Source organism: Podarcis erhardii (assembly GCF_964252035.2).
Source record: "Podarcis erhardii genome assembly, chromosome: Z".
NCBI lineage: Eukaryota > Metazoa > Chordata > Lepidosauria > Squamata > Lacertidae > Podarcis > Podarcis erhardii.
In genome coordinates, this window is record NC_138504.1 from 23,072,832 (window position 1) to 23,094,125 (window position 21,294).

The 21,294-nt window shown below is 42.0% G+C and overlaps 2 protein-coding genes across 4 annotated transcripts in view; one reads left to right on the plus strand and one right to left on the minus strand.

Annotated features, from left to right (window-relative positions):
- FNDC3A (fibronectin type III domain containing 3A) overlaps positions 1-20,628 on the plus strand; it is a 58,007-nt gene extending 37,379 nt beyond the window's left edge. For all 3 annotated transcript variants that reach the window (XM_081847895.1, XM_081847896.1, XM_081847894.1), the window contains 13 exons: positions 625-711; positions 1,642-1,780; positions 2,354-2,422; positions 2,855-2,973; positions 3,605-3,710; positions 4,592-4,767; positions 7,971-8,084; positions 9,292-9,441; positions 12,223-12,503; positions 13,647-13,859; positions 14,704-14,870; positions 15,666-15,787; positions 17,808-20,628. In XM_081847895.1, coding sequence (XP_081704021.1) covers positions 625-711; positions 1,642-1,780; positions 2,354-2,422; positions 2,855-2,973; positions 3,605-3,710; positions 4,592-4,767; positions 7,971-8,084; positions 9,292-9,441; positions 12,223-12,503; positions 13,647-13,859; positions 14,704-14,870; positions 15,666-15,787; positions 17,808-18,128 — 2,064 coding nt within the window. In that variant the 3' untranslated portion in view covers positions 18,129-20,628. The remainder of the gene's footprint in view (positions 1-624; positions 712-1,641; positions 1,781-2,353; positions 2,423-2,854; positions 2,974-3,604; positions 3,711-4,591; positions 4,768-7,970; positions 8,085-9,291; positions 9,442-12,222; positions 12,504-13,646; positions 13,860-14,703; positions 14,871-15,665; positions 15,788-17,807) is intronic.
- Positions 1-21,294, minus strand: part of LOC309333993 (growth hormone secretagogue receptor type 1-like) — a gene marked incomplete at both ends in the record, with an annotated part of 87,060 nt that overhangs the window by 49,863 nt on the left and 15,903 nt on the right. The window lies entirely within an intron of this gene.

The window sequence follows — 21,294 nt, forward strand, 5'->3', positions numbered from 1 at the left end:
AATTACATGCTCTCTCGTTCAGACATCCCAGTGGAGTTGGTAGTAGACTATCCCTGAATCTTCCAGGACTAATTTAATGCTGAGTTGTTGTTGCTCAGGGGTCCAACCTATAGAAGGTAGGGGCAAAGTCCAATGAGTAGGTAAACATCTAATACTGAAGTACACCTAAAGGCTGTCATAGACTTTGTAGTCGCTGTGATCTTGTACAGCCTATGTAGGTTGTAGTTGCTGAGCTACAACTCCTATCAGTGCCAGCAAGCATAGCCAATGGCTCAGAGTGGGACATAGACTGACATGAACTGGGGCTAACCTGATCTGCTTCTTTATTTGAGATGATTCCTTAGATATCACTTACCTTGTGGGGGGGGTTCCTGTTATGATAGCATATAACTCTATCTGTGGGGCTAATGCATCTATATACCCTGGGTACAAGGATTTGACCTGCTGACATTAAAAACCACAATTGTCATAGTTGGCTTTATGCAAATATAATTCATTCACTGGATATTCTCTGTTACAGTTTTATTGACTTCAGGAATGTTTAACATCCTCAGTGTAAGAAAAATGTGGTTATTGCATGTGCACATACAAATGTCCCTTTTCTTCATCTTCTCCCCACCCCAGAATTATGGTTTCCAAGCAGGGTACAACGGAGATGAACTTTCTTGCACTTTAGAAGACCTTACAAGGAGCACTTCTTATAAATTCAGAGTATGTACCAAATTCAAGCATTATTAAGTAGTACTTAATCATATTTCTTATATTTATATGCATATTTATATGCAGATACCAGGAAAGCCAAACATCCGCTATGAGAAAATGCAGCATCTCCTGGGGTTTTTAGAAGGAACCCTTCAGTGTAGTCCAGATAAGTGACTTCATTTAGTTATAAGAAAAAATACCAAGATAACTTGAAATGCTCTTAAAACCTTGAAATACCTTCCTCTGTGCTGGCAGATTCTTCACTTCATAGGAGATCCAACAGCCTATCTAATGTTTTCTGTTTGCTAGCGCAAGAGCCCCACAAGAGCACTAGCAGATGGCAGAGTTTAAAGGTTGCGCAGCAAAGGAATCCCGACACAGCATAGTGCCAGCAGAAACTTGTTGTGCAACATTATTTGGTGCTCTATTAGTGTTTTCCCTTGTGCAACAACAGCGCAACAAGCATATCACTAAGTGATTTTAACCCAGCGCTACGCTGGATAACACCCCCTGGCTTTTTTGGGAGGGTGGGGGCAGAAAATGGTGAGAACCCCCAGGCCTGTTTGCCAAGCTTCCCTTTGAACACTTCCGTTTCCTACCAAGTCATCCTTCGCGTCTCATCCTTCTGCCCACCCACGTAACTACCAGGACCATTCACAAATCCCTTTCCTCAAATAGTAATGTGATTGTCTTCCTTTTTAAAAGAGAGTAGGCTTCTAGGTGACTGAAAGTGCTGGGGAGCAGCAGCCTTTGCCATGATTTTCTGCTTGCAGGCTTCCCAGAGGCATGTGGCAGCCCATTCTGAGAAGCAGGATGCTAGACAAGATGGATCATCTGCTATGCTCCAACAGGGCTCTCTTGGTGATCTTTTTATAGAGGCATTTGAATGCAAGCTTGTTTGTTTTTAAGCTGATGTTTGTTCTGTTTGTGATGTGACAGGTGTTTGCTCACAACAGTGAAGGTAAAAGTGCCCCCAGTGAGGTAGTAGAATTCAGCACAATCCCCGACAAACCTGGACCTCCAAGTAAACCAGCTGTAAAGGGAAGGATCCATTCACATAATGCGAAAGTTACCTGGGGTAAGTGAACTATAACTTTATGCAGTCAGGTCTCTCTCTTCCCCTACCACCCACTCCATCTGCACCGTTGCATAAAAACAAAAGACACTGGCTACACTTCAACTCTCTGCCTTTGCTGATTCTCTATGAGCATTTAATTAACTGCACAGAAGTAATGAGCAAGAGGCTCGTTAGTCTGGGCTGATGCATTTTGCGATTGCCTGGATCGCTGCCTGTTTAGCATGCATGTATAGATGTGCAGTATTGCTCATAATTCATTTTTTCTTTGCTTCCCACATGGAATGAAGGGGGGGGGACCTAGGTCCTGCATACACTGCAGCTCATCTGGTGCATGGCCATTTGTCACTCAATGCCAAATTTTCAAAACAGTACAGATATTTTAACTTGGAAAGGCTCTATAGTTACCTGGTGGAGGGCTCGGGATCAAACAAACAGTGGGTCATTTTTCAGCTCTGACTCCTTTTTCTGAGCACAGGTCTTTATTTTGACCAAAATTCCATTTGTGATGGAACTAGTTGTGTTTATTTTAAACCAAGAGCTTCTTTTCATTTCTAAATTCTGCCTTTTCTATAGATCCACCAAAGGATAATGGAGGGTCAGACATCTCCGTGTATGTTTTAGAAATTTCAGAAGCATCAGTTGGTAAGTGACCGAACATGTTAAATGATTTGCTTAGTTATGATCATGTCTGTGTTTCACTTCTGTACGTGACAGGGATCACTCCTGGATTTGTCTAACTTAAAACTTAAGAGATAGTAATTTTGTTTTGATATATTTGCACTCACTTCTTAGCCAAGATTGGATCCTCGAGTGACTTCTTAACCATTTATATTCATCGTGTGCTGCTAAGCACAAGCCTGAAAGCAACAAATATTTGTCATCTGTGGGAAGGACTTTCCTTTGCCTGGAATGAGAATCCACTCCCAGGGACTCACTGAGGTGCAGCCCTATCCATGTCCTCTCCTTGGTCCTCTTGGTGTTCCAGTTGCCACATTTGTAATGTTGCGAAAGTCCATTTCCCTCTTTCTCCCCCCCCCCCCCCGACTGTTGATTGATATTTCATTCTTCTCTTAGGGAGTAAATGGGAAGTAGCATGTAGTGGTTCCATGAGAGAACATGTATGCACTCAGCTCAGCCCTGGTACGTCATACAGACTGAGGGTCTTCTGTATTGGTAGAGGTGGCCAAAGCCAGGTGAGCAAGGAAGTCCCTTTAAAAAACACTTGGGGCGGGGGGGAGCAGGATGTGTGTATTTCACCATACACAGCAAGTGCACCAAAAGCTGCAAAATTTGTTGTTATCCATAGAATTCAATATCCTTAGAATATCCATTTTCATCTAGTCATTTTAATTAAATATATAAAAAAACAGGTTTATGGTCTCTCAGGGCTGCAAAATATGGACTTTAAAAGTAGATGAGCAGTGTCTTATCTTACTTATTGCACACAAAGGAACTCAAGGTGACATTCACATGGGTCAGACCTGCTGGGTGTCAGCAGCTTTGTTGCATCATCTGCCTTCAAGACTGTGCCCCTGGGTCCATGGTTGAAATTGTCACATTTAGAAGGATTGCTACCTACTGGAGTATAGGACCCGCCCTATTTCACAGTCCTTCCACATGCAGAATACATCACGATAACAACAAAAACGGAGGTTTAGTGAAGGCACAGAACTTGGGTTTAGCTTGGTGCAGACTTGTCATGTTCTGAAGGCAGAGTTAACACACACAGAGAGAGCACTGCTTGAAAGAACATGTTGGAAGTGTATGTGAAATGGATGTTTTGTATTTCGACACCTGTAAGCCAATATGTGTCTTCATTTCTAGGCCTCTGATATACTCATTGTTCAGACACCAGCTGTTCCTCCTGGGCCATGTAATTCTCCATATCTGGCTGCAAGACCCAAGACCAAGGAACTCAGTCTTATTTGGGGTAAGATCTGGCAGGAAATGGGGGGGCATTCACTTGCAAGTTGGATCAGCAAAAGAGGCATAGATGATATTATTATTATTATTATTATTATTATTATTATTATTAACCTTCATCTACCCCAGGGGCTCAGAGAGACATATACTAGTTTTTCTAAATATTAATTATTTAGAATGCAGAGCCAGAGGCCAACCAGCTCAAACATGGCCAGAAGCCCATCACCAGCCTGATCCCCCAAATCCAGTAACCCAGCCTATAGCTCTACAAACTCAATAGATTTAAAATCATAGGTCAAGGCATTGTACTTTGGGTAGATGAAGGTGGTGAACAGCTTCTGCAGGTACTTTGGCTCCCATTTAAAAGTTGCACTGCCATTGCCTGCTCATCACTAAAATGCTGCCTCGGGGTCCTGCAGAGAGGGCAGTGAGCAGTGTTGCTGTCACAGTCGTAACAGAGGAAAAGTATATTTAACAGCCATAATTTGGATTGGGAGGGGTTAACAGCACCATGCCAAGGGCCACCTGAAGTTGGCACTGACCCTGCCCGAGGGGCTCACAAGGCTGGAAGGAGCCAATAAAATAAAAATTGCATTCTAAACATCAAATATATATTTTTATTTTTAAAAAACCAGTATCACACCATAAATATCTTGTGCACAAAACCATACAAAGTGGGCTGGGCTGAGCTCAGCCTGGGTGGTGCTGGGGTCTCTGGACCTTTGTCCTAAGAAAAGACTTCTTTCCAGCAGCCTCACCAACTTTCCCTGACAAGCATTGTTAAAGGTGGTGGCAGCGGCAATCATAAGGCAATAAAAGTAACTAACATCCACTCATAGTTGAGGTTACATTTTCTCCAAAAACATGACTTGTATTCCTATTTTACAGATCCCCCTGCCATCGACGGGGGTTCAGAGATAACAGAGTACATTCTGGAAATAGCAGAAGGTGACAGAGATGAACGCAGGCAAATATACCGGGGCGAGATGCCAGAATGCACAGTGAATGGTCTCATTCCTGGGAGGACATACTGTTTCTGGACACAAGCAGCCAACAAAGCTGGGGTATCTCATCAAAGTCTTTTTTCATAACAACAAATTTCTTATAGAATTTATCTGTGGGTGGGTAGGTTGTAGAAGCAGGAAATCCAGATCAGGGTATGCATTGTTATCATTTTTGCATGCCTTTAAATCTAAGTTTCATATAGTTTTGAAAACTTGTCTGGAAAGGTTGAATTTTGGCCAGTGTTTAAATATTTTCCCCATGCAAGCATGATGACCTGGCCACAACTATTTAGGCAGCACATGTTACTGTCATCCTCCCACACCATATTTCAGGCTTAATAAAGAGCTTAGCTTGCCCTTTTATCTGTTGCACCCTGGCAATGCCTCTATTTGTTATGACCTCCATTTCCAATTTACTTCAGCTGCCGCCACTAGTTGGGTCATTTTGAATTTGAAATGGAATCTGAGAGATCCCAAACAGCCTTGGCAAGCGTTGCTTGTCTTGTTGCCCCCACACATCTGCATCTGCCTAAAATATGCCTGGGGAATGGAGTTTGTAAATGTTCTTACCTGCCTGGTCTTCTGGTGGTGATTTTTAATCCAGGCAAATGACTATATACCATTCTGATCTCAAAGCAGAAACAATTGCCACTGGTTGAAGGACTGGTGCCCTTTTCAGTTTGTTTGTTTGTTTGTTTGTTTGTTTGTTTCTTTTCTGCAGAGATTTATTTCAATCTAGAAGGGCAGTCTGTGTCAGTTACTAAATTTTTATTTATTCTCTGATTTTAAAATAATTTCAGCCTGAGTATATTAAAGCCTCTTTTCCCATTCTTGAATGCACCTGAGAACTTTCTTGGTTTTCCATTTTAAAGTGAAGGAGAAATAAATGGAGAACTAGATGGAAAGTAGCTTGTGAGAAGGGAAGATTCTAGAGGCTTGCCTCTCCAGTCTTTCACTCAGCCTTTCCAACTGATCACTTACAGGCTTCCCCCCCTCCCGCCCTAGCAGATTGGAGGTTCCCAAGAGCCAAATTGGCCTAAGGGGAGCTCTAGTCTCTCAGGCAGTAACTACTGTAGGAATCCTGAATCCCTTTCCTTGAGTAAACCTGAAGGGCAGAACATAAAGAAACCAGTAGGTTTTCAGGTGTCGCTGCTCTATAATGGCTGCCTCTTCCCATGTACAGTGGTACCTCAGAAATCGAACGGAATCCGTTCCAGAAGTTCCAAAATGTTCATTAACCAAGGCGTGGCTTCCGATTGGAAGCTCCTGTAGCCAATCGGAAGTTGTGTTGGACGTTCAGGTTCCAAAAGAACGTTTGCAAACCGGAACACTCACTTCTGGGTTTGCAGCGTTCTGGAGTACCAGATGAGTACCAAGGCATTCAACAACCAAGGTACGACTGTATTTAAATTATATGCCTGATGGAATCGCACTAGAAGATGTATGTGTACCTTCATGCAAACTTAACAGATCAGTATAAGATGCAGCCGTGCTACATTGCTAATATGTCAACCACCTCTTATAAATGAGAATAGAACAGGATAGCTCAGTTGGTTAGACTGTACTGCTAATAATACTTAAGGTTGCAGGTTCGATCCCTGTGTGGGACAGCTGTATATTCCTGCTTTGCAGGAAGTTGAACTAGATGGTCCTCAGGATCCATTCCAATTCCAACTCTACAATTAAGTGGTCTAGAAATGTCTTAAATTATAATAAATAAAATCACATAAAAGCCAGTAGATTTGGATGGCACACACACCTTTGGAAAGAAAAGAAAAAGGGTTATAAATCATTTGAAAATCATATCTTCCGGAGATCGTTATTGGAAGTTTGGGACAGATACAAAAATATATTAGAAATGGGGGTCCCACATTGGTTATCCCCATTAGAGGTTATAGGTGTTAAAAAAATTAATATGAGAAGTGACTGGATTACCTATGGAGATTTGGTGGTGAAGGAAGGGGGGAAGTGGAGATTAAAACCATACGAACAAGTAAAAGAACATGTTTATGATTGGTTGCACTACTATCAAATAAGTGAAATGTTTAAAAAGGATGTGAAAGAAAAAGGGTACAAAGAAAAAGACTCAAAATTTCAAACAGAAATTGTCAATAATGATTGTAAGATAATTTCCAAAATGTATAAAATTCTGTTGGAATGGCATACAATGGATGAGGAAGTAAAAGTGGTCATGATTCAATGGGCCAAAGATTTAGGTTATAACATAGATATGGATGATTGGCAAAGAATATGGAATGAAAACCTGAAGTTTACAGCATGTGTCACATTGAAAGAAAATGTTATGAAGATGGTATATAGGCGGTATATGACACCAGTAAAATTAGCAAAAATGTACAAAACTTGTAACAAATGTTGGAGATGTAAGGAGAAAGAAGGTACATTCATGCATATGTGGTGGGATTGTAAGAAAGTAAGGGGGTTCTGGGAGATGATATATAATGAACTAAAGAAAATGCTAAAATATAGCTTTGTTAAGAAACCAGAAACCTTTCTGCTGGGAATAACAAGAATGGACATAAATAGGAGAGACTGTAAACTTTTTCAGTATGCAATCACCGCAGCAAGAACACTGTTGGCCCAAAAATGGAAACAAGAAGAAGTACCGACTTTGGAAGAATGGAGGACAAAATTAACAGACTATGCAGAACTGGATATATTAACTGGGAAAATCAGATTCCAAAAGGATCACAGGTTTTTTGAGGACTGGGGAAAATTTACGGAGTATTTGAAAACTGTATGTGAGGACTGTACAACGCTAGTGTGCTTTAAAGAAGCTTTGTGAAAATACAAGGAATATTGTTAGAAAGCAAATAAGGACAGAAATATAGTATTTAATGGCAATATTAAAATTAAGGAATGTGAAGATAGGATTTGAACTACGAATGATTGTCAGAGAAGTTGAGGGAGGTCCAATAAGCTAAAATATGTGATGTGTAAATGGATATGATTGGAGTTTTTCATGGAAAAAATTTTAATAAAAAAAAAAATTATAGGAAAATCACATAAAAGCCAGCATGTCAAAAGTAAACTACTAAGGGTTCTGCTTCAGATCCAAAGTTTGGAGGGCTAATAGTCAGAAGACCAGTTTTGTAATGGATGCTACTGAAATAGACTCAACAGTTCAGTAGCCAGAGAAAGAACATTCCCAGTTTGACAGTTGTACACCATTGGCAGTCTGTAAGAATATTGAATTGGTCTATCTCTTTGGTCTTTTCTAATCTTGGGGTCCTCTTTCCCTACAGCTTGGTCCTTCCTCAGAAAAGGCAGAGCTTTCTACAGCTCCAGGGCCCCCAGAACCATGTTGCGCCCCTGTGCTAACTTGTAAGACAGCTACTTGCGTAGTAGCCACATGGGAGGTATGTTGTTTATTTACATATAATTCATCTACTCCATGGCTGTTATTCAAGCCCCATTGAAATAAACGTGAATTGCAAAACTCTCAGTTTACAATTGTTAATAATAAAAAGCCTTTGTGTGCATAAGCAATGAATCCATAGGGCACACTAACTGTTTCAGTATGGCACTTCAGATTCTTGCGCATTTCACATAAATGCAGGATTTTGTGAATAATTCTGTTTGGTAGCCTCTCTTTTACTAACTACAACAGCCCTTACTTGTTTACATGCTTGCATTTTCATCTCAGAAAGCAGAAGATGGTAGAAAGAAGGAATTTGTAGGAATTGTTTCTTTTGTTAAATTCTTTATATAGTTGGCGTTCAACTATATATTGCTTTGCCATTTTTGTAAACCAAATAGATTTGTAAACTATTTTTTCCTTAGAGGAGACTCATTGAAATAAACATGTCTAAGTTAGGTCCATTAATTTCAGCAGGTGTGCTCTGTGTAAAACTTCATTGAATACCATCCATAGAGCACTGTGACTGATTTCCCCCCCTCTAATTTGGCACTAGCCAAACCCATTCCTGTATCGTATCTGGACTGTCTGATGCAGTTCATTGCTTGTGAGTGCTTTTCTTTGTAGCAGTCCATGAACCCTGGTCTAGAGAAAAGCAGGTGTAGCCATCTTCAAAGGGACTTTGCAGAATTGCATTTCCACTGGTTGGTTGAACTAACTCAATCAGCTTTGGCTTCCTACTGTTGTAGCAGGGGCTGAGCATAGCACAGAGAACCCTGGGGATCCTCTTTCACCTTTGATTGCTTCTCATTCTAAATGCAGCCCTAAAAGCTATGGGGAGGCTCCATGCAACTGCATGTAGGCCATGATTTTGATTAAAAGGCAAAGATTAAGAGTAGCACCAAGAACTGGATGGAAGCCATCATTATGTAGTCAATGTGTTCATCAGCTGATGCCTTTAAAAAAACAGTGTTGTGTCTTAATGTTCCTTCCCTATCGTCAGCTTTTCCTTCCCTATCGTTCAGTCATCAGGCAGAAAGGTGGCGTATACATATTTAAATAACGGAGTGTCCTAATGGAAGGATTAGGTTAGAAACCAGCAGTCTTATTTTCAATAAGTTTCTCCTGTGCTACAGGAATATACATGGAATATGTTTGCAATCAATGAGAAATTTTGAATTTTCACTTTTTGGGTTTATTTCCTTCAGATTCCAGCAGGCAATGGTGCAGATGTTACTGAATACAAATTAGAATGGGGCCAAGTAGAAGGATTCATGCAGATAATATACAGTGGCCCTCTTCTGACCTATGAAGTGAGAGGGCTTTCACCTGCAACTACATATTATTGCAGAGTTCAGGTAAGTAAATCTGGATGCATCCACCTTTTTTTGCTCAAGAGCTATTTGTTCTAATGAGATCTTAAACAGGAAGTTAGCTCAGTAATTCCAGAGCTGTGTTGCGTGAAAGATTTTTTTTTTTTTTTTTAAACTATTCAAGACTCTTCTGACCCCAGAGCATCCTCAATGGCCCATGGCTCTCACTTTATCCACCCCTCTCTGCTAGAAGTAGGTGATTCTGTCATATTGCATCATGAGGCACAATTCGATTCTTCCACTAGTCTGGATGCAAAAAATGCAGCAAAAATGCAACTGCTCGTTCTGAAAACAAGCTGTCTGTTGCATCTTTGGAAAATTGGAAACAATATAAAGGTCAGGTAAAAATGGTTGAGAGTATTTACAAGAAGAAGAAGAAGAAGCTGCTAAAATTACAGAATGAGAGGATGTATAAATCAAACTTACAAATAAACTGTGAGTTCAATCCAACTCACAACATATCAACAACTTGCATATAAACACAGACTTGCCATGGACAAATTCAATTATATTTGGAATCCATTCTCACAATAGTAATAGGTTAAGATCTGGTGAAGTACAATAACAATTTAGTACAGTGGTACCTCGGGTAACATACGCTTCAGGTTACATACGCTTCAGGTTACAGACTCCGCTAACCCAGAAATAGAACCTCAGGTTAAGAACTTTGCTTCAGGATGAGAACAGAAATCGTGCTCCGGCGGCGCAGCAGCAGCAGGAGGCCCCATTAGCTAAAGTGGTTCTTCAGGTTAAGAACAGTGTCAGGTTAAGAACAGACCTGCAGAACAAGTTAAGTACTTAACCCGAGGTACCACTGTAAAGTATATAGTTTTGGGGGGGTTTCCCCTCCCACCCTTTATTTTCCCTTCTGCGGAGGTGCTGATTCTCTTTTTCTTTTTCTCTCTTTTATTTACGTCACATCATGTTTAATGCACATATGATTATGTACTTTTTGAACTTTCAATAAAGCATGAGTTTTCAGAAGCAACTGCCTCTCTAATTTTGTGTTAGGCCATGCTCCCAATGGCAGCCATTTTTCTTATGCCCCTCCTTCTCCCCTAGCAGCTATTTTGTGACTGGCACCCAGAGCACACTCTCAAAATTCAAAAAGTGCCATCTGGTCCAGAAAGGTTGGCAGCCCCAGTAACAGGGGAAGTAAAATCGTCCACTTTGTCTGCACCATTCAATCCCCCACCCCCCTGTCTCTGCCATGTTCCCAACACATACCTTTTTTTCCCCAAGCTAAAAAAAGGTTCAACCTTTGTAACCAAGCCCTTGTTTGCAAGATCTAGAGCAGTGTTTCCCAACCGGTGTTCCGCGGCACACTAGTGTGCCCCGAGACGTTGCCTGGTGTGCCGTGGGAGGGCACACTCATTGAAATTAGAATTAGACTTTTGCCCCCCGCCCGCCTTCAGAAGAGGTCCAGGACCTCTTTGCTCCCCCCTGCCTGTCTTCCCGGGAGAGCGGAGAAACGCAGCGTGTTTCTCCGCTGTCCCGGACAGCTTTTGAAGGCAGGCAGAGGGGAGCAAAGACTTTCGCCCCCCGCCCGCCTTCAGAAGAGGTCCAGGGCCTCTTCTGAAGGCGGGCGGGGGGCAAAGGTCTTTGCTCCCCCGTGCCTGCCTTCCCGGGAGAGCGGAAAGTCTTTGCTCCCCCCCTTCAAAAGCCGTCCAGGACAGAGGAGAAACGTGCTGCGTTTCTACGGTCTCCCGGGAAGGCAGGCAGGGGGAGCAAAGACTTTTGCCCCCCGCCAGCCTTCAGAAGAGGTCCTGGACCTCTTCTGAAGGCGGGCGGGGGGCGAAAGTCTTTGCTCCCCCCGCCTGCCTTCAAAAGCCGTCCAGGACAGCGGAGAAACACGCTGCTTTTCTCCGCTCTCCCGGGAAGGCAGGCAGGGGGGGAGCAAGGACTTTTGCCCCCCGCCCGCCTTCAGAAGAGGCCCTGGACCTCTTCTGAATGCGGGCGGGGGGCGAAAGTCTTTGCTCCCCTCTGCCTGCCTTCAAAAGCTGTCCGGGACAGCGGAGAAACACGCTGCGTTTCTCCGCTCTCCCGGGAAGGCAGGCAGGGGGGAGCAAAGACTTTCACCCCCCGCCAGCCTTCAGAAGAGGTCCTGGACCTCTTCTGAAGGCAGGCGGGGGGAACAAAAGTCTTTGCTCCCCCCGCCTGCCTTCAAAAGCCATCCAGGATAGCGGGAAGCGCTTCCCTGCTATCCCGGACTGCTTTTAAAATGCTGGCGGTGGGGAGCAAAGCCTTTCGGCCCCCGCCGGCCTTCCTGGACCTCTTCTGAAGGCCGGAGGGGGGGGAAGGCTTTGCTCCCCACCGCCAGCATTTAAAAGAGGTCCCTGGAGATTTCCCTATAGGCTTTCTTCTTGCGAAGCAAGCCCATAGGGAAATTCATCTTGCGAAGTGCCTCAAAAAACGGAAAACCCTTTCGTCTTGCGGGTTTTCAGTCTTGCGAGGCATTCGTCTTGCGGGGCACCACTGTATATATAGTCAATATAGGCACAGAGTTAATTTTTTAAACATTTTCTAATGGTGGTGTGCCTCGAGATTTTTTTCATGAAACAAGTGTGCCTTTGCCCAAAAAAGGTTGGGAAACACTGATCTAGAGTTCTTCCAAATAAGGAAGCTCTCTCCAACACAAGTGGTCATTTCTTCTTCTTATTTTGTATAATAACATTTCCAACTTCAGAGCAGAATTCTGTGTCAACTACTGAATTGTTGAATTAGCTATTGCTCTTATTTTAACACCTTTCCTTCATCTTCCTTCAGGCCGCGAATATAGCTGGTGCTGGATTGTTTGGGGAGACTAGCATGGTCACAACCCCGGCTTCCGTACCAGCTGCAGTGACAGTATTGCACTTGCTCAAAGAAGACCAGATGGAAGCCCGCCTTCCTCTCTCAAAGTGCCTTGCTCTTCAGTGGGAGGAGCCCAATTGCCACGGGGCAGAGATCCTTGGCTACAATATAGAGTATGGGGAAAGACAAGTCTCAACTGTCAACAAAGTTACAAGCCATGTTCTGGAGAACCTGCAACCTGACACTTTATACAGGTGATTAGACAGTTCAGTTTCAGATTAACATAGCTTCATCAGGCACACACTTAATGCAACAGTCAAGCTAAATTAGATTCAGGGGGCATACAAACAGCCTCATTATGACGCAGGGGCTGTGGGTTTAAACAATGCAGTGGTTCTGCTTAATACTTTTTCAACAGCCCATCTTCCCAATAAGAATTCCTGGTTGCTTTTCTGTCCACTTCCTTGCTCTGCTGTGGCTGGGAAAGCTGCTGAGGTGGAAGGGAGCAATATTTTGGTTGGGAAAGCAACCCGAGAGGACAAAGGGGATTCCTCATCTAGACACAGCTCAGAGTATATTTGCAGTCCCTGTAGCTACCTGTCAAGTTTTGAATTGCTCACAGATATCCAGATTTCTATGTCACTTGGGCCTAACCTTTCTCCTTAAAAGTAAGTTTCAAGCTCCCTTAATGTTGAAAATCTAATATGCATTTATCAGGTGCAGTTACAGGGGCTGAAATACAGGAGGCACCCTGTGGCTGTTTTGCTTGCCTCAGTTTCACTTTAGGCAGAAATTAAGCAAGATGACTGGCAGGTGCTGAAAGGGGCAACTCCATGTTTGAGCGCCCCCTCCCTTGTAACACGAAGTAATCAAAATGCAAAGCATAACATCACGCTGTGCATAATATACTTTACTTTATTGACCGACACTAGAAGAGTGGTGAACCATCCCTCATGGGGATGTATTTGACAGGTGGGTCAGTCACCTGATATAACCCTTTTTGCCCACAGTGGTCTTCAGAAGCCCTTTTCAAAACACTGCCTTGCACAATGCTGTGCAAGCACAGAGTTTTGTATAGGGCTGAGCCTGATTTAATGTGATATCTGAAGCACATCACTGAGCGTGATGTGTAGAAGAGATGGCTCCACACTGCACAGTTGTGATTGGGGTAAATGTACCTGTTCTTAAGGTACGTGAGTCCTGTCTTTCTAGCATCCCTAGCAGATGGATGCTACAAAGTGGATGTTGGCAGGAAACCATTTTCTGTTTATCATTGTAGTCCTGTGGCTTTGAAAATGTTTTTAAAAACCCACCTCTGCAATGAGTTGTGGTTAAAAAAACAACTAAGCAATAATTTTATCTTAATGACAAGTTTTCTTCCCTTCATTCTCTCTTAGAATCCGAATCCAAGCCTTTAACAATCTCGGAACTGGTCCCTTCAGCTCCCACATTAAAGCAAAAACAAAGCCTTTACCTCCGCAACCCCCACAAATGGAATGCGCGGTCTTTAGTTACCAGAGCCTTAAGCTAAAATGGGGTGACGGCCCTGGCAGAGCTGTAGCCACCAGTACAACACATTTCAACCTCGAGATGGAAGTTAAAGCTGGCAGGTGAGAGCTGCCTGTGTCTTGGTTCTCATGATCAAGTGAGTTTTTGTTTTGTTTTTAATATTCAGGAGCCCTTCAAGGTTTCAGAAGATGCCAGATTGGACAACATGCATACCCAGATCACTCTCCTACTTACCCATAGTGGAGAATGAGAGATCACCTCCCCACCCCTCTTGATGGTGTCTGCCACTGGGGGGGTTATTCATAGGCTTAACATTCAAAAACATTTGTGTGTAGGTCTCTCATCATGCCAACACTATTCTAGGTAGAACCTAAGAATCCATCTCACAACCTGGGCAGTACAGCTTTTAGATTGCTTTTTATACTTGTAAACTGCCCCGAAGCCTATATTGGCATATAAATTAACAGTAATAGATCATTACAGTTGCACATAGCTAACCAGTGGCGTCTGCAGAAGAGCGTATGTACTGAGTGGATGAGGATGGAAGACATAGTCTCACTGTCTACCACATAAAGAGAATGAATGAATGAAATGAATGAATCTGATCTGAATGAAAAAGAAGCCTCCTTCCTGTAATTGGACTAGTAGTTGTTGGTAGTTGGAGCACTCCAAAACATCATGCCACTTGGATCATGTAGAAGCATAGATAAGCCTTTTTTAAAAAAATGCCCTCAAATGTTGCTCAGTAGTTGCCACTTGACAGTGTTTCTCCTCTTCTGGAGATTAACATAGCTACAGGAATCAAGGAAATAAAGAGCAGAAGAGACCAACTTATCAGAATGTGCATCTTGAAAAGAAGACTGTGTATCTTGAAAAGAAGCAAACAGGCATAATTAGCTGTGCTTCGGAGTCTATAACATACATATCTTTTCCCCAACCCTGCAGATTCGTTACTATCTACAGTGGACCTTGTCACACGTACAAAGTGCAGCGGCTTAGCGAATCCACTAAATATTACTTTAGAATCCAAGCATGCAACGATGCTGGTAATGGAGAATTTTCTAAAGTTTACGCGTTCACCACAACCAAATCTACACCACCTGCTCTGAAAGGTGAGGACATTTTATCATATGTTATTTAAGCAAGGGAAACTTGGAAGTGGGGATTCCAATGTTAGAGGCAATGCAGGGCAATACCTCCATTCAAAGAGTGGTAACACAGTGCTGGCACAGAATGTAATAAGCCTCCATGTAGAAAGGTAGTGTACCTGTGATTTGTAGTCATTGGGGATGAAACCAGAATCTTCTACATGTACCTTCCTTATCGCTGGGAGAAACATCTTGGTGAGATGGACCTTAGCTTAGTCTGCCTTAAAGTGTCACATTTACTGTGTTTTGCTTACACTTTGGAAATGTGCACAAGTTCTATGCACACACCAGTTTTGTTCTATTTTGGGTTGCCGGCATGGCTCACAGACAAGAAATATAAAACAAGAAACTGAAACAAACCCCCCACTAAGTGAGGTGTGTTGCAGGTGTGACAACAGGTGGCTACTAAAGACAGGGCCTTTTTGGTTGTAGTGCTCCAGTGATTGAATCTTCCCATAAAGGCTTATCTGGCTCCCATATTAAGGTCATTTTGCCACCAGTTGAGGACATGTTCTGTCTTGCAAGGGTTTAAAATTCAGTACCAAGAAGCCAGCCTTGGGCCTTCTCCTCCTCCTCCTCCTCCTCCTCCTCCTCCTCCTCCTCCTCCTCCTCCTTCTTCTTCTTCTTCTTCTTGGGGCCAAACTTCTAATTAAATGGAAAGGACCACAGGTATGCATATGCTGTTTTACATTGCAAGCTGAGAATATGCACATTTTAAATGGATTTCTAAGATCTGAGTTATGAATTTCCTCTTTTCAGCACCCAAAGTGCAACAAGTGGGAGATAACGCCTGTGAGGTCACATGGGAGACTTTACAGCCAATGAAACGTGATGCCATTGTTTACATTTTACAGCTTGCCTGTGGGAGGGAAGTTGATCAGGTAATATCTCTTCTGTTTGAGAAGTCTTGATTCTTACGTACCATATTTTTCGCACCATAGGGCGCACCGGACCATAGGGCGCACCCAGTTTTTAGGGGGGAAATCAAGGAAAATAATATTTCCCCCCCCCCAGCCCCAAAGAGCAGCGTACAGGCTGCACACAACCTCTCCCTGCCGGAGAGGTTGCGCGCAGCTATGGAAGAAGGCAAGGCAGCGAGTGGGATGGATCCCGCTCGCTGCTTTGCCTTCCCCTTTAGCCCCCTGCAGCCTCTCCTTGCCGGGAGACGCTGCGCAGAGCTAAAGAAGCCATAGCCCCGTGCAGCTTCTCCCTGCCGGAGGGGTTGTGCACGGCTATGGCAGAAGCCTGCATTCGCTCCATAGGACGCACACACATTTCCCCTCAATTTTTGGAGGGGAAAAACTGCGTCCAATAGAGCGAAAAATACGGTAATTTTTTAAACTTGTGGCAAAAGGTCATTTTAGTATTTCTTTGAACCGCAAGATCAAAATACTATGTGTTCAGAAGCCTGGTGTTGTGTACGGTATTTCCTGAAGCAGGGAAGAAGCATGTGCCCTTAGTTTATATATATATATATATATATATATATATATATATATATATATATATATATATTTGCTTTCGTATATATATATATACGAAAATATATATATATATTTTCGTATATATATATATACGTATATATATATATATCCCTTTGAAAAATATTGTTGTCATTGCTGTCTCATTTTAAGAATTAGAATTTTCCAGAACGGAAGGTGGTGGTCCTGAGCATTATTCTCATACGTGTCCTCAATTCTCTTGAGCAGGAAATCCAACTCATGAAGAAAATAACATTATTGTGGTTATTTGTGGTAGCAGAATTAATGAAACTGCCAAGCAGGGGAGAGGGGACCAATGACCCTCTAGTTATTGAGGACTTCAACTCTGTCACACCTGATACTTAACCACATTGGCAAGGCCTGATAGGAGTCCCAACAATACTTGAAAGGCCACAGGTTCCATACCACTGTTTCAAGACTCTAGGTTGTAGCCAGTGCTCGATTCTACTCAGCGTACACCCACCAGAGTGAATGGACATGACTAACCCAGGTCCATTATTGGACACTGGCCTAGTTCTCACTGAGGTGATAATTTGGGCTGCAGTCCCAAATGGTAGCATCAGTGCTACTAACTGCACCAGTCTATCCCTAACTTCCCATACCCATTTCTTTGCAACTGCAAAATCACATCCTGCTCCACCATCCACCTCCTTTTCTTTTTTCAGTAGCAAAGAAGTGTAGAAGTCCTTGCACTTTGGAAATGTTTTACCATATAGAAGACATTTCTAAATGTAGGAGCCAATTACTAGCGGCCAAGGTCCCTTTGCACCCCCCAATAAAATATTGATTAACATTGCCATTCAGATTATGTCCTTGTGTGCATGCTGCATCTTGCAATTAATTTTGTGGGGTGGGGCTTACCTGCGCCCTTAATATTTTATTCAGGTTGACGCCCCTGTTTCTAAAGACTTAAGTCTCTAGTAATGTGACTGTAAATTCTACATTTATCATGTTCCTATCAAACAAGCCCCGTTGGTTGTGATAATTGGTTGTGATTATTTTAAACTCCAAAACATTGTACTTTGTGGATGAGTAGGGTTGAAAAATGAACTGGGCCAGCCTGCCCCAACCTGTTGCCTTCCAGATGGTTTTCCAGTTGTAGTCCAAAACATATAAAACGCAATAGGTTGGAGCAGGCAGATCCAGCTATTCTAGTCTGAAGTGCCAAGTGATCTACAACCTTCTCTTTGTCCCATGTTAAACTCCAGCACCGCCAGATAGGGCTGAGAAAGACCACTGTCTGAAACACTGGAGAGCTGCTGGCCATCCTTGCTGACCTAGATGGGCTTGTGATCTGACAGTCTATATTTGACAGCCTCGTACATTCCTATTTAGTAGCACTTAGAACTTACTTGAATGTGTTTTAAATTTGATGCATATGTATTTGTTCCTTCCTTAGGTATACAAGGGACCAGAGACTTCATTCCGTGTTACCAACATTCAGAATAACTGTGAATACCGATTCAGGGTGTGTGCTGGACGCCAGCATAATGACGGCACTGGATCCCAGGAACTCTTTGGACCATATAGTCCTTACGCAGTGTTCTCATCTCAGAAACAGGCATCAGCAGCACCAAACACAGATGCCGGCCCCGACCTCACGAAACGCAAGAAGGCGCTCAGCGACGAACAGTTTGCCTTCCTGCTTCTCGTCATCTTTGCAATAGTTGCCATTTCATTTGCTGTTCTCATTCAGTACTTTGTGATCGTAAGCGAGTGAGCTTGCGGATCGACTTCAATACTCGGCTTGTTATTTTTCATACAGAAGTTTTATGCCTTGGGTATTTATGTAAATTCCAACTAAAATGCTAACTGGGAATGATTGTATAAGACCCACGTTTCCATTTTTGCTGCTGGACTTTTAACAGTGAGGCTGGGTAGGTAGAACTTCTCCCCCTCCCACCCCCTCCACCACAAACTCTTCCTTCCCAGGGGTGGAGGGGTAAGAAGAAATGAGCAGAAGAAAATCCCTATTACTACATAGTTATGCATCTTCTAATCAGGGTTAGCTGTTGAAAACAGCAAAATAAATAAATAAAGCAAGCAAGCTGCCTTAATATGCACTTGTGATTCTCAGAGAGCTGGAAAATTCTCACAGTAAATTTTTTATTCAAAGCCAAAAAAGGATTGGTGTGGTGGGGGGAGCTCAGCCTCTTCAGCCCAAGTCTCTGCACATGGGAGATATACAGCAGCAAAGATGGTTCGGCTTAGAACAGTACTGTATTAAAGAACATTGCTAGAGCATACCACAACAGATATATACTGTAGACAGAAACGAAACCAAAATCTTAGCAACTTCTACTTTAGTGATACTTTTATTTTTCTGATCATTTTAATCTTTGGGATTCTAGTAGTTAGATTTATCACTTCAAGAGCCAAGGGTCATAGAAGGTGTCTGCATTCTTAGGAGGTTTTTTTTTTTTATCAAAAGCACCTCAAGGCACCAAGATTCACCTAAGTACAGAAGGATTTGCATTGGTATGTAACGTGGCAAAATACTCCCCCTTCTATACTGTAACATTTCTGAATGAAATGCTTTCTCTCTCGTTGGTAAGCAACTTGTAGGCCCAACCAGAGTTCACTCTCTGAGAGAACAGTAACGCCCTGTGCTTCTGATTGAACACCACTGCGGCGTGTTTTTTTTCAGAGGAAAAGCACAGAATTTTTTTTGTCTTTAATGAGAACAAAAAGTGCATTTATGATAAATGTTCCACTATTTGGCTCAAACTGAGCAAATGCTTTTTGTACTATTCTTAACATAAATTTTTTAAAAAAAGATTCAAACTGTGGTCGGTTCTTTTCACTTTTTTTAAGTTCTTGGGATTCTCTCCAATGTAATCCAACTGATCAAGTCACATGTGAAAATGAACCTTGCTTTTAAAAAAAGTTTTAAATTTTTTAAAGGGAATTGCTGTCTCCTTGGTAGCAGTTTCATATTCCATTGTTTTTGTGGTTCCAAAGTCTTTTCAGTTATGTGATGAAATCTTCAGTAGCAGGTCTGGCTTTGGGTGGAATAGTGTTGTTGTTGTTTTGTTTTGGGGGGACAGGGGGGTGAATATCATGCACTACATAAGACTGTTCTTTGTCAAGCCTCTGCAGCAGGTACCTGTGAAGTATAAGTAATTAAATGTTGTCTTTACATTCACGCTCCTTCGAAAGCTGGAATCAACCTACTTCATTTTGGACAAATAAATCCAAGTTCAAACTAATAAGTTTGTTCCGTTTAACTAATAAGAGAAACCTAACAGTTATACTTTATGAAACATCAGAGCATTTGCACTTGTACGTGGGACAGTGGATGTAATGTGTAAGTCAGTTTAGCTTGAGATGCCTCTGTTTCAGACAACAGAACATCATAAAAGTGTTTCTCAACTGGCTGTTAGTTCATAATGGTAACTTAAGATTTGTGGCATTGCGTATGCATTTCACACCTGGGTGGAAACACAGACACATACACACAGACACACATATCACTTAACTATCTTAAAAGTAGATATATGGTGCAATCTGAAATTAATCTTTTTCAAAAAAAAAAATGTACTCTCCTTTTTGTGATCTATTTATTTTGATTTTTTAAAAAAATTCTGGAAACTATGTTTGAATGTATTGTTCTACTTGTAGAAGAACTTTTAAGTTTATCATATATTGTAATGGTCAATGTTCGAAAGAGTTTTATACAAACGTTAGTGTCTTTTAGTTCACAGGAACGTTTACAACCTGATTTTCTTTCATACTTCACTTTTTATATAAAACAATAGATTGTCAGCAGATTTCTGTTGCCAAAGGGTGTGTTTTTGCTGAACTCTCTGACAAAAATGATTGGGAGGGAATATAGAGTCTTATTTAATTGGCAATAGTATGTCAGATACAATTTTTTTAAAAAAAAAATTAGGTTTTTTTGAATAAATACTAACCAAAATTATGACTTCCTGGAAAGTTTAAAGTTTAATTTGTATTTGTATTTGCCACCAAATGTTTATATGTCCAGATGATTTACTGGAGAACATAATGGTAGAATTTTATATTTACGACTATACATTCCAGGCTGATGTACTCTAGTGGCATTAATGTATTAGATCCCCTTTTCTCTTGTATTTTTATTTTAATTTTTTTTGCTGTATTTCATACTTATGTTAAACCTGCCAGGCATCGTATTACTAAATTGTAACTATCAAATAGATAATATATTTAATATGGCCAATAAAGATACAATTTTTCCCATTGGGTTTGTGGAATTATTATGTGTTGTGTATGGTGATGCATGAAGAAGGGAGGGGCCACAGACCCTTGTTTATATATAGTTGCAAGAGACAGACCTCAAGGGGCATATAAAAAGAACTGTTGAGGCACTAACCACTACAGGTAAAATTCCATGTCCAGTCACACTTTGGCCAGACTTTCTCATTCTTGTTTCTAGCTTTATTTTCATGTTATGGCCAATTTCAAAGGGATGTTTCGTATCATGTTTTTTTTAAATGAAAAAGGCAGAAAATTTAACATGCATAATGCATCTCTCTCAAACATAGAAACTTCCTTACACCAATGGCCCATCTAGCTTAGTATTGTCCACATTGGCGGGTCGTGCTGTGGTCTAAACCACTGAGCCTCTTGGGCTTGCCAATCAGAAGATCAGCGGTTCGAATCCTCGCAATGGGGTGAGCTCCCATTGCTTTGTCTCAGCTCCCGTCAACCTAGCAGTTCAAAAGCATACTAGTGCAACATGATAAATAGGTACCGCTGCAGCGGGAAAATAAATGGCGTTTCTGTGCGCTCGCTCTGGTTTTTGTCACAGTGTTCCATTGCACCAGAAGAGGTTTAGTCATGCTGGCCATATGACCCAGAAAGCTGTCTGTGGACAAATGCCTGTTCCCTCGGCCTGAAGGCGA